Below are 12,889 nucleotides of genomic sequence, written 5' to 3' on the forward strand. Positions count from 1 at the left end.
AAGGGCTACAAACAAAAGAAAACTGTTAGGACCTCCCACAGGAGATCGATCTACACTGCAATGTACCTGAGCAATGTTTCACACCTATCAGATTCTATGGGCCACTTGGTTCACACCTTTACAGACACTGTTTTCAGTTGATTAAATCTAAGTCACAATGTAGATGAATCTGATAACTGAAAATACAAAATCTTTCAATTGGTATAATGGGACTATCTGATGAAATACAGAAATATTTCACAAAAATTTTGTAAAAATAATAATACTAGTCTATAGACTAGCCAACAAATTATTATACAATTCATAGTTATAGCAGAAGGACGAATGAAATAAGCTTCTCCATTTATTTCTCAAGCAATGTCTCAAGCACTACTTTGCATCAGTAATCTTGCTTATATGCACTTTTCAGCCATTTGTCACTGTAACACATCACTAAGTATGAGCAATGATAATATTTTGGGGTTTTGTCCCAAATGTCATTGATCTGACTAAAAAAAAGATGGTCTCAGTAAGAGTCATGGTAAGGATTTGTTTGTAGTTTTTTTTATTAAATCAATAAAAAATTGGGGGGGAAAAAGAGCTCAGACAATCAATCCACATTTATTTATGTAACACATTTTAAAACACATGTCGGCCAAAGTGCTTTACATACCAGGACACATTCATACAATCTAGAATTATAAAACCAAATATAAGACAAATTTAAAAAAATCACAAAATTAAGTGCAGTCAAATGTAATTTGTGTGTGAATATCCCAGTTTGTTTTGAGTATTGTATATATGTTTTGGAATACATTTTATTTCATTTGGACAAGTAAAATAAGTGCCTTGAGTAACTATTAAGTGTCAAAATATGCACACTGAATGTAAACTCCATTACAGAATCTTAGACAGCTCCATTGATCTTACAGTTTTTCTCGATTGTTTACACACATTTTCTGAAAGCATGCCTCATATTCTCAGAACTCTACACACAAATCAAAAAACACACACAATGGGCAAAACCCCTCAATTCTCCTGCAAAATGAAACTTTACATTCAAAACAATGTTATTTTTTCTCAAAATGGTATTTTGTTTTCAAATGACACACACAAACCATCATATGAATAGACATTTATAAGAACCAGTTGAACACTGATGTGCTCAATGTAAAACACTATGATGAATGGAAAACACTTCTCCATTCATCATAATGACTTAGGCCTTTTTTGTTCAGTGTTACACTTACTACAGACAGTACATACATAAGTGTGTTGTAAAATATTTGAGAATATTGTTTTTATACTCAGAACACACAAATACACGGTAACAAATATATTTTATTTTTTCCACAAAAACAATGTACACAGTGTACACCCCAACCAACACGAAGTTGTACATACAGTGGACTACATGGTCTACAAAACAACGGAAGAATTTACTGTATACAGTTACAGTAAAAAAATTTAAAAAAAAATCCAAAGTTGGCATCCATTGCTCCATTGAAGAGCTCACCTGTTGCCCCTTTATGCTAAAGCTCTGATTGCTAATTGTAAAACTGTGTGACGGGTGTTTGCCCATGTGATGAGTCAGTGTGCATATGTGAATGGCAGTGTGTTCCTTGTGAAAACAAGAGATTTTCTGCATGAAAATTGTGCCAAAAGCAGAGAATTGTGTGTAGTGTTTTGAAAAAAGTGTGTTTTAGAAGTGCAATTTGAGTGTAAAGCAGGAACTGAGCTTGTAGTTCAGCAGAATTGGTTCAGGGGGTTGGCGAATGAGTTACATGTTGTGGTCATTGTGTCTCAAGTACCAGAAAATGTGTGTAAACAATCGAGAAAAACTGTAATCATCAAAGTAGTTTTTTTAGATGTAATATTAGCCGTATGGAATTTATAAGGTAATTGTTCAAAGACACCCCGGTCTGTTCCCAGACAAATCGTGATAGTGCCTTATTAAAGGTGGGGTATGTGATTCTCTTTTTTGGCCATTTTTTCAAAATCACTTGAAAGCCTATTCCTAACCCACTTACAGCCACTGAGTTAGAAGCACTGAAATGAAAATTTTTGATTTTGCAAATCACATACCCCACCTTTAAGGAAAATCCTGTTCATCATCTGAGCTGTTGTCGCTTTCTGAGAGCCCTTCCTCTTGCAAGTCATCTTCCTGGTCAAGCTTCTCTTCTTCAGACATCAAATCTTGTTGGCTGAAAATTTTTACATAGCCTGCCTTTACCAACTGCATTAAATGCCTAAGTTCATAATGTTTCTTTCGAACAATGCAGAGGAGACCTTTGCATGCAGTGTCAGACAGTGTTGGAAAAAGAGCTGAAAAACAAAAGGATACATTAAGAAAAAATACAATGCTATATACTGTATACACAAGCGCAAATAAATGTTTAAAGACTTTCTTACATTTTGAACTTATCTCATTAATCAGTGCTTCAAATTTGGACATCTTTTGTGTCAGGACTGTCCAGTGCTGTTTCATCTCCTTACAAATTAGACCTCTCTCTTCCTGAAGGCGTCTCACTGCCATCACCTTGTCAAACACCTTCCTCTTGGTGAGAAATGGAGCCAATTCTGAAATAAGGTTAACAAAAGAGTCATTATATACAGTGCCTGCTCATAAAAACAATGACATAGACTTGTCTTACAGAATAGTGCTATTCAATTTTGTTCCTGGTCAAGGTCTTCAGTGAATTGAACATGAACATAACTGAATTGCCCTGTTATATAGAACATACCAGTACTGCAAGGGATTTGCCAAGGCCAAGCAACAGTCTCAGCTGTAAAAAAGTTTTCGACTGAGCCAAGCTGCTGGGATGGATCCGCTATGCTGTTGTATTCTTCCACTGCAGCAGCTAGCTTCTTCTTTTCCTCACTCCTTCTGAGTCGCAAAGAATGGCGTCGCTTGTTGCTATCTGAATTAAATAAAAAATAAAAAAACATTACAGCATTACAGCACTTTTTTAGCTACAAAGAAATAAATGCATATACAATGTGATATCCAATGACATAATAGTTAAAAAATAGCATGGTAAATTCCCAATGTTTGTGTTTCACCTGTTTGACTGTACAGACGCTGTGTACGCCTTTTGATGCTGACTGTTAGTGCCTCTATTTCTTCTTGCAACCTTCTCGTATCACCACTCCCGTGTCGGTCATTTTCTACACAAGAAATTGCATAAAAGCAGCTTAATGTGTTACCTGCCAATAATAAGAATAATAACAAAGCAAATCAAAACAATACCTTCTGCCCATTGCTGTACATCTGAAACCCACTGATGAACAGTATCATCTTGAAGTGTTAGCTCTGTCTTCAATGCCTCCAAGGTGTGTTGCTGCACTTGAAGAGCCTTCTGAGTCTACAAAATACAAAGTCAAGTTGAAAAAGTCCTGCATTTCATTTACAGGTGCAGTAAACAATTTCTATGAAACACTGGATATTTAAAATAAACTCAAACAAACACACCCCTCCCTTGATTGCTCTTTTTCCAGTGATATTCCCTTCTTTTGTAATGTTTCCCTCCCTCTTTTTCTCACTCTCTTCTCCCCTATCATGAGTAGACACGGCCCCTACTACTGATTGACTTTGATTTACTTTTTACACCTTTAATTAAGATAGGAATAAATGAGTAAAACTTAAAAATCCCAACTGCAATATGTGACTGAGAAGAAAGTTATACCTTTGTATATCTGTTAACTAGAGCTTGTCCCAAATTGAGAACCTTACGCTTATTCCAGGACATGGCTTGCGTTGTAATCATGTCTGTTCTGCCTATAACATAAATATAAGAAAAAATGTAATGAGAGGTACGTATATAACAAAAGTCATTCTATATTATTCATACTTAATTCAACAAACCTGATTTTGACATGTATTTGCTTGTAACAGCAATTCTAGATAGGAAGCTGTTCACCTGCTCCACTTCCTCACCAATAGTTGACCCAGCTCCTTCCTGGTAGGCCCCACTGTACTTGACCTAACAAGTTTTTAAATCCGACAAAATCAACACATTTAAAATTTGTGCATTTCTTCTTATTATTACATGTTTAAAACGCACGGCAATATACCTCACATTTCCAAGAGTGTGCTTTGGCATGCATCACAGACAGAAAAGGATGCATGTCCAGTAAAGACTGCAGCTCAGGGCACTGTTTAGACACACGTTGGAGATATGGGAAGTATTTGCAGGCTACATCTGAACAGAAAAATGTAATGCTCCCTTGTGACATATCTGCAAGTTTTTTCTGAAGAAAGAGTGGGTACGCAAAAATTTCCCCTCGGAACATGTTTAAGGCCATAAGGAGAATGCCATGGCGACAGACAGCAATCTCTAATCCCTCCTCATCCAGTTTGCTGCTTGATTTCTTGGCCAATTCTTTTGCTGCTGTCCATTGTGATGCACCACACAGTCCTCTTCCCGACACCTAGATCATATAAATTATAAACATTTTAAAAAAGCTTAAAAGAGATGCTAAATAGACCACTCTAAATGTGACAGGACTTTACACATGTTCAACAAAAAAGATTCAATATTTACAGAACATTCACATTAGCTTTTGTAAGATGAGTTTACAGATTTCTCAAAAATGATTAATGCTTTGAACAAACAAATCCATCTCACCATGTATTGTACATATTGACTGAGTTAACTGTTATATTATGGCCTTTAAAAAACTACCCATTGACTGCTTCAATCCAAGCTAATTTTAAAACAATGAACACAAATATCTGAAGTAGTCATAATGTAAAAATGCACATAGCAATGTTGTCAGAGGGCATCATATTTTATCTTCTGGATCTGTTTAATTATTTTCTAAGCAATACATTTAGTTTAAGGAATGTGTAAAATTGTTTGTGAAAAGCTGTAAAAGAAATTATCTAGTAATATCTGCCAACATAAATAAAAATGCTTACGTGATCATGCTAACATAAATAAAAATACTTACGTGATCATTGTTGTTGCGGACAAAGTCCACAAAGTCAGACACCTCCACATCACTTTGTATAAAAATATGGTCAAATAATCCTCTTTTCTCTGTGCTATCGAGAAACACATCAAGAACGTATATTAACACATCATTCAAAATTAAGAAAATCACTTTATTTAAAAAAAGTACCTTGCTGTGTTTTTAAACCGATAGTGTTTGCGATTTCCGTCAACACATGCAGCTAGCATGTCTGGAGTGCATGCTGGACAAGTGAAAAACTCCTCCTGGCACATCTTTTCCACTTCATATCTTGCTGCAACCCATTCATTAAAACTGCAGCTAAAGACATTGGCTGATATTTTTCCACTCTGCAAAATTAAGCACATGTAATACTGGTGTTTTACTGGGTAGAACATGTTTGATTATATGTAGCATTGAAAGCACTCATATTCTTTTAAATTAATCTCCAAAAGGTTAAAAGGATAATCATAAAGGATAGTTTAACTTTAACATCAGTTAAGGCTAGTGTACATAGCTGAATTAAGAATCATATTGTATATAATTTTCACTATATTCAATATCTTAGTTGTTAAATCTATACATGAAAAGGTTTCTACTACTTTCAAAGAAAATAGTAATTTTACTTGCCAGTGGTTAATGATAAATCAAATTTAAAAACAAATAAAATACTTACTCTACCAAAGAGAATTGTTTTCTCATCAAGCATTTTAACAAATGCTTGAAAAGACATCCCTGGTGATGCCATTTTCATCTCTTGAAATGAGACGAGCACATCTGTTGTGAACAGCATACTTGCAGGGATGTTGCCAGGCCAGTAACCACTCCTCTGAAGTTCTGACAAAGACGTCTCTCGTGAATGTCCACACGAAGCACAGGACAAGTGAGGCATGATAAGGTTGTAACGGCCTACAGGAGTAATACAAGCTACATATAATTATTAGACAATAAGGAAATGGTAATAAATATTAGAAAAAATGTGATGCAAAAATATTCCTTTCCATTCATAGTGATGAGGGTCATGGGCCTGCCTGAAGAAACAAGGACTGTCCCATTACTGCAATCACAAATATGGGCAGGTATTTCTACAGGCAGCAGTCGAACTGTGCAAAAAATAAGATATATTTAAAAACATCATATATTAAGAGCACAATAAAACAACAATACAACTAAGCATAACATTATCTTACCAAGATGTTTAACAGAAATTTGACCAGCTTCCTGGCAGAATCCTGTGGATGGAGGTAAGGGTTGTACAAAACCTGAGACAAGAGAATCCCGATTATGGAGAACAAAGAAGCTACCATGTCTTCTCTCATCACAATCGGCACAGAGGAAAGGGTAAGGGAGACAGTCCCTACAGCGCACAATAGCTGCATTTGATCTACACTGTTGGCAGGATGAGGAACTTGCATCCTCTCCTTTCAAAATGTTCTCCACAAGTGAAGATCTAGCTTCTTTCCATCTCTCCTCCCTCATTTCAGTTCTAATGGTCCAGTCATTGGATGCAGACCGAGGTTGATGATCTTGCATTGGCATAACATTATCATCAACTTCCTTAGTGTCCAACAGCCTCTTTAGCTCTTCAAGAATGGTATCTAAGTCAAATTAATAAACATATATTTAAAAAACTAAAAAATCAAGATTTACATCTAAAAGTATATAACTGTGTATGCACTTAAAAGTCTAATGATGGAATTATTCACATCTATATAAAAAAGTTAATTTTTAAATATGAAACACTAATCAATATTTTGCTTCAGTGTATACCAGCTGTCTCAGAGGCATTTGCAGGGCCACCCGTCAAGTCATCTTCTATAACAAGTGGACCTGCTAAAAAAAAAAAAATGTGAGAAAGAAATAAACATAAAGAGATACTCATACACTCAACATAATTTTGATGTAGCTAAACATTACCAGAAAGGTTGTTGTGGTGGAACAAAATTCCATCATTAAAAGTCTAAGGATGGAATTATTCACATCTACATAAAAAAGTTAATTTTTAAATATCAAACACTAATCAATATTTTGCTTCAGTGTATACCAGCTGTCTCAGAGGTATTTGCAGGGCCACCCGTCAAGTCATCTTCTACAACAAGTGGACCTGCTAAAAAGAAATGTGAGAAAGAAATAAACAAAAAGAGATACACATACACTCAACATAATTTTGATGTAGCTAAACATTACCAGAAAGGTTGTTGTGGTCACTTCCTAGTCCTATTTACAAAACAGAAGCACAATTTCACATAATGTATATATATATATACAATTGCTTCTTAATATATACAGTATATATGGAGCATGGATTCTGGACTCACATATGGAGAATTATACATATATATCATTTTTATGAGCATATACAGTGAGTACCTTACTTACGTTCTACAGTTGCCCTTCTGGCTCTTGGATATTTGTAAATTATTTCACCTTGGCTGTCCCTCTTTCTCCATTGAACAGTAGGGGGTGGGGGTAGAGGCTGCACATTGCTTTTGGACAGTCTTTCCTAAGAGCATAACAAAAGACTAGCCAAAAATTCAAGACATATAATATCACTTAATGTCTTGTTAGGGTTAATAAATGCATACTATTGACCAATAAAGTAACAGTCATTGTGAAATTAAAATTGTGACTTAATATAAAATCAACAGGACAATTTTAAGAAAATATACTAAACTCAATGCTTGTAGAATAACTTTATTTTACCTCTCGAGCTTGTAAGTTTTCAAGGAGCTCATCAGTATTTCTCAACTCTTCTTCTAACTCAAAGTCCATCATGTGATTGTATATAGACACTCGACAGATAGAGAGATATTGATACACTGATCAAAACAGAGATAGACAGATAGATCAGACACACAGACAGACAGACAGACAGACAGACAGACAGATAGACAGATAAGCTCTTAAAAGAGCTGTTGGGTTCGTTATATAGCTGATAGATAGATAGATAGATAGATAGATAGATAGATAGATAGATAGATAGATAGATAGATAGATAGATAGATAGATAGAGTTCTTAAAAGAGATGTTGGGTTCGTTATAACCTATGGAAAAACATAGAAAGATATTACAAAAATAAAAAGATTTAATGTTCACATGCCATTGATTGTAAATAGTACTGATATTACATAAGATAATACAGGTTATCTGAATTAATAAAAAATGTTAATGACAAGTTATTAGAGTTTTAACCAAATCTTCTTTTCATCTTAGTCGAAGTTTTAACATTCTTATTCATTTGAGTTAATTAGTCTATTACGGCAGTCTAACACAAATCCCAGGTCATAAAGTATCTGATAAACCCCAAATTATAAAGTATTAGCATGCTAACATGCTAATGGATGTAGGCCACTATAGCAGCATATCATCAGGTATCATTAGCACCCGTCAATAGGTTTTAGGTATGGCTTTTATTCTTAATAAAAAATAAAATAAAATGAAATAAATGAAATATATATATAAATATAACAACCCTGATAGACGTGTGAACATGATGCACAAAAAAGTACAATGATTCCAAGAAAAATTCTTTATCTAAATTATGTACCAGAAGAACCAGAACCTACCGTGCAAAGACGAGATATAGCATTGAAAGCGCGACAGGACTTACCGCGAGAACAGGATGCCAGAAAAAAAAAAAAAAAAAAAAAAAAAAAAATTATTGGTGGCATTGCTTTTATTATATATATATATATATATATATATATATATATATATATATATATATATATATATATATATATATATATATATATATATATATTATAAATATTTTACATTTATTAATTATAAACCAACAATTACTCCATAAAAATACCCGGTTGGAGTTTGTTATGTTTTGATTGGCCAACATAAGAACCACAACAGTAAAAGCACGTAATATCGCAGATTCTACAGATAACATTAATAGCGAGCTGATAATTTATTTATAAATGTCCCTGGCATCAAATGTAAAAATAGCCTAAAGATCTCAAATCTATAAATATAAATGTGTGTGTGTTTTAATCTTTTTTTTTTTCACAATAAGAAACAGGCCAGAAGTATACAGTAGGCCTAAACAATAATTTAATTATGCATTATAAAAACGCATATATATATATGTATATATATATATATATATATATATATATATATATATATATATATATATATATATATATATATATATATATATATATATATATATATGTATATATATATATATATATATATGCGTTTTTATAATGCATAATTAAATGATTGTTTAGGCCTACTGTATCCTTATTATTATTAATTCATTCATTCATTCATTCATTCATTTATTTATTTGTATTTTAATATTTTTTCGTACATTTTATGCACATTGCGTACATGTGTGTATATGTATGTATACATGTATACACACATGCGTTATGGATTTTAAAGCTTTGGAGTTGCTGGAGGTAGCCTAGCCCAGATAAAAGTCTTCTACAGATAATATTAAAAAGCGGATTTATGGACATTAAATACATTTATGTAGCTATACAAACTTAGCTATAAAAAACATAAATTTATTAGGCCTTATTTCTTACCAGAGCTTTAGAAAATTTCGATGACGTAGCCTAATTTGCCTTTTGCGTCTTAATATGACGCTTAAGGCAAACCGTTGAAATCAATGGAGTTCCTTGTTCGTCAATAGAGTGACGCCTAGGGGTACCCGTTGAAATCAATGGAGTTCCTTGTTCGTCAATAAAGTGACGCCTATGGGTACCCGTTGAAATCAATGGAGTTCCTTGTTCGTCAATAGAGTGACGCCTAGGGGTACCCGTTGAAATCAATGGAGTTCCTTGTTCGTCAATTACGTGACGCCTAGGGGTACCTTCGACGTCTCCGTTGTGACGCGGAAGGCACTTGACCATGCTTCAGTTTTTGACGCCCTGGGAGTGAGAATGGGTTGGCCATCTTGATGCTCATTAGTGACCTTCTTTAACACACACATCCAGAAGATATACGCACTCTCTACAGAGATCCCAGTCCTGTCTGAATGAGTGCATGAAGTGACATATGTCAAGTGTTAGTAATTGTAAGTCAAGCATCTAGAGATCATCTGGTCCATACAGTGATAGAATTGTCTACAAGACGTCTCAGATCAGCTGCTAGTGCGCCAGCTCCAACGAGTCTGACTGATGAAACCTCATTCCTTTACGCCGTCTCTGAGGGTTGGCTGTGTGTGTGTGTGTGTGTGTGTGTGTGTGTGTGTGTGTGTGTGTGTGTGTGACTCATCATCAGTTTAAGACACTCTGGCATTTGAGCATAAAACTCCCAGTATGCCTTGCAGCATTGTGGGAAAGGTCTCTGCTAGTGTTTTGCAGTCGGAGGACAAGCCGTTTATCTCCTGTCAACCGCTGATTGATCTTTATTGTAACTTTATTGTAAATTAAATTATGCTTAAAAGACATTTCATTGACTTGCCATTTAGTATAATGATAATAATGTATGAATTCAGTTATCGTTTATTTAGCATCCCCATATTTAAAAAAACTAATGTAATAAATGGCAAGATTTTTTGTTGTTTACGGAATATTATTAGTTGAACAAGTATATAAATAAATACATTAAATAAATAAAATATTATTCAAATGAATTATTGTAATATATTATTTATTAATGTAATGTGTGTGTGTGTGTGTGTGTATATATATATATATATATATAATAATTATAATTATTTATTTATTTATTTATTTTTATTTAATTATGTATTTGTTCAACAAGTGTTCTTATGAACTGGTAGTTTCCATATGTGGATTCTCTTTTGGATCTATAAATAATATATTATTGTAATTAATTATTACAATATAATATATATTATTTTAATAAATAAATTATATATATATATATATATATATATATATATATATATATATATATATATATATATATATATAATGATAATATTTTATTTATTTATGGAATTGTTCAAAGAGGATATATATTAATACATGCGTAATGTATATGTACTGTTTATACGTGTGTGTGTGTGTGTGTGAGAGAGTGTGTGTGTGTGTGTGTGTGTGTATAATTACAATACTATTCTATTTATTAATTATTTTATTTTATTGATTAATTGTTCAACAAATGTTCTTTTATAATAAAAAATATAAATAAAACTTTAATAAGTTAAATATAAATAAAACTAAAATAAAAATGATTATAATGTATGCTATTATCATAAATAAATAAATAAATGATTTCTGAAAGAGGATCCTACCCTCCCCCTGCCCCCACTGAGTTCCCTGTTTCACAAAACACATCAGCATAACAGAAGTAAAATAGGTTGTGTATTCTTTTTCAGGTTGTCTTAATGTGGAAAACAATAGTTAGTCACATCATCACGGGCCCTTGCTTTCCCAGGCGTATATATCAGCTAACATGACTCTGTGTGGTGTAGTAAAGCTGTGTTAAACATAGTACTCGGTGGGGCGAGAGGTCTGTTGTCCAGGTCGTTTTTCTCTTAAGCTGAACATATTGCTGCACGGCCAGAGAGAGGAGAAATGGATAAAGAGAGCAGAAGATAAGACAAGCGCGCGTGGGCCGCTGGAGTCCACAAGTGTGGAGGGGTTATTTTAGTATTAGTGAGAGAATGCTTCGAGCCCTCTTCCTATCTTAGAGACAGGAGCCATACGCTATGATTAATTTCTCTCCAAGCATGTCCTACTTATGTGGGTGTGTGTGTGTGAATGTGTGTGTGGCCGTGCATGCTTGTGTTTTTGTATCTAGGTGCATGAGTTTCCCCCTCGGCTCTGCCTCGAGCCTTCTCGGATTAACGCTACACATTTCTGCCTCTTTTCCTTGATCAGTATCTGATCGCTACTGACAGGATCTTTCAGCACTCACAGGCTCCCAGACAGGCTGGGATCGATTGAGCTCGACCCATTCGTCGGTGTGTTTTACTCTTTCATATGGCTCCCCCTCTGTCTCGTCCACGGAAGTATGTTGTCTCTCGCTGGGTAACAGAATGAAAGCTGGAGACCTGGTTCCTGTAAGGAAAATGAGATATCTCTAATGCCTCAGGTGTTTCTCCTAGACTGAATTGAGATTAAATGGAAATGTTTGCTTTAACTCCACATGAAGGCTGACTCTGTTTATGTTCCTGGTTTTATTGTTAATAATTCATTGATGCATGCTATATGCATGCCACAAATTGCCTTCAAAATCCTTCATGTAACTGTAAGTTGCTCTGCCCCTGAAACGAGCGTCCTGTTTGGACGATGTCACCTAGGCCACACGAGCTGTTGATAGTGTCAATGCCAATTTTTCACAATCCAATCAATTCCTGATTGAAAAAATCTGGCCCTGTCCTAAATTTTTTTTATTTAATTATTATTTTTTAATTTAGTAATATGTAATATTAATGAAAATAAAAAGAGTTGTGAATGCAGTTTTATAGGGCTGCACATTTAATTTAAATAAAATGATTATTAAATAAATACTGTCATTTTACAGTTGTACTGTAAAATAAAATTAATATAAAAATAATAGTTTTCTTATTTTTACAGTGAAATATTACAATAGTAAAATTTCTTATTTTGTTCATTATTAATACTACTACTACTACTACTACTACTACTACTACTATTATTATAATATTTTAATTTTCTCCTAAATCAGAAAGCCCTACTGTTTAACTTTTAATTTTCTGTTTCTCATTTGTTTCTCCTGGGTAAAATACACCATTATTGTCAGATGTGTATCCTCTAGACTTTAAGTGTGTGTTCACACTCTGCATGTTTGGTTGGATTAAAACGAACCCTGGTGCGATTGCTCTGTTAGTGCGGTTCAGTTGAATAAGTGTGAACGCTGCCATCCGAACCCTGGTGTACGCCAAACAACAGGACCGAGAACACTGAAAACATGAGTCCAAACAACTCTAGTGCGGTTCGACTGAAATATGAACTCAACACAGACGAAAGACATGTAAACGAACCAAAAACGGGAC

At 34.1% G+C, this 12,889-nt stretch overlaps 2 protein-coding genes across 2 annotated transcripts; both read right to left on the reverse strand.

Annotated features, from left to right (window-relative positions):
• Window positions 1–521: 521 nt before the first annotated feature.
• On the reverse strand, window positions 522–5,808 carry LOC308699719 (uncharacterized protein). Its single transcript, XM_081380639.1, has 11 exons — window positions 5,609–5,808; window positions 5,104–5,282; window positions 4,933–5,026; window positions 4,054–4,410; window positions 3,845–3,962; window positions 3,666–3,757; window positions 3,230–3,344; window positions 3,043–3,147; window positions 2,724–2,900; window positions 2,392–2,559; window positions 522–2,304 (listed from the first exon to the last, which is right to left on the reverse strand). The coding sequence occupies exons 1-11, from the start codon at window positions 5,723–5,725 to the stop codon at window positions 2,072–2,074; spliced, it is 1,755 nt and encodes a 584-aa protein (XP_081236765.1). The 5' UTR covers window positions 5,726–5,808; the 3' UTR covers window positions 522–2,071.
• A 51-nt stretch (window positions 5,809–5,859) lies between these two features.
• On the reverse strand, window positions 5,860–7,744 carry LOC308699108 (uncharacterized protein; the record flags this gene model as incomplete). The annotated part of the gene is made up of 7 exons (XM_081379696.1): window positions 7,636–7,744; window positions 7,312–7,435; window positions 7,120–7,149; window positions 6,977–7,039; window positions 6,703–6,765; window positions 6,123–6,530; window positions 5,860–6,035 (listed from the first exon to the last, which is right to left on the reverse strand). Exons 1-7 carry the CDS (start codon window positions 7,705–7,707, stop codon window positions 5,860–5,862), a joined length of 936 nt encoding a protein of 311 aa, XP_081235822.1. The 5' UTR covers window positions 7,708–7,744.
• Window positions 7,745–12,889: the final 5,145 nt, after the last annotated feature.

Source organism: Scardinius erythrophthalmus, assembly GCF_964197995.2.
Source record: "Scardinius erythrophthalmus genome assembly, chromosome: 12".
Taxonomy (NCBI): Eukaryota; Metazoa; Chordata; class Actinopteri; order Cypriniformes; family Leuciscidae; genus Scardinius; species Scardinius erythrophthalmus.

Coding starts and splice junctions, on each gene's coding strand:
- LOC308699719 (XM_081380639.1), bottom strand. CDS start 5,725: ATGCTGTTCACAACAGATGTGCTCGTCTCATTTCAAGAGATGAAAATG. Junction 5,027..5,103: donor CGGTTTAAAAACACAGCAAG/GTACTTTTTTTA, acceptor GTTTCTCGATAG/CACAGAGAAAAGAGGATTAT. Junction 4,411..4,932: donor TCCGCAACAACAATGATCAC/GTAAGTATTTTT, acceptor TATATGATCTAG/GTGTCGGGAAGAGGACTGTG.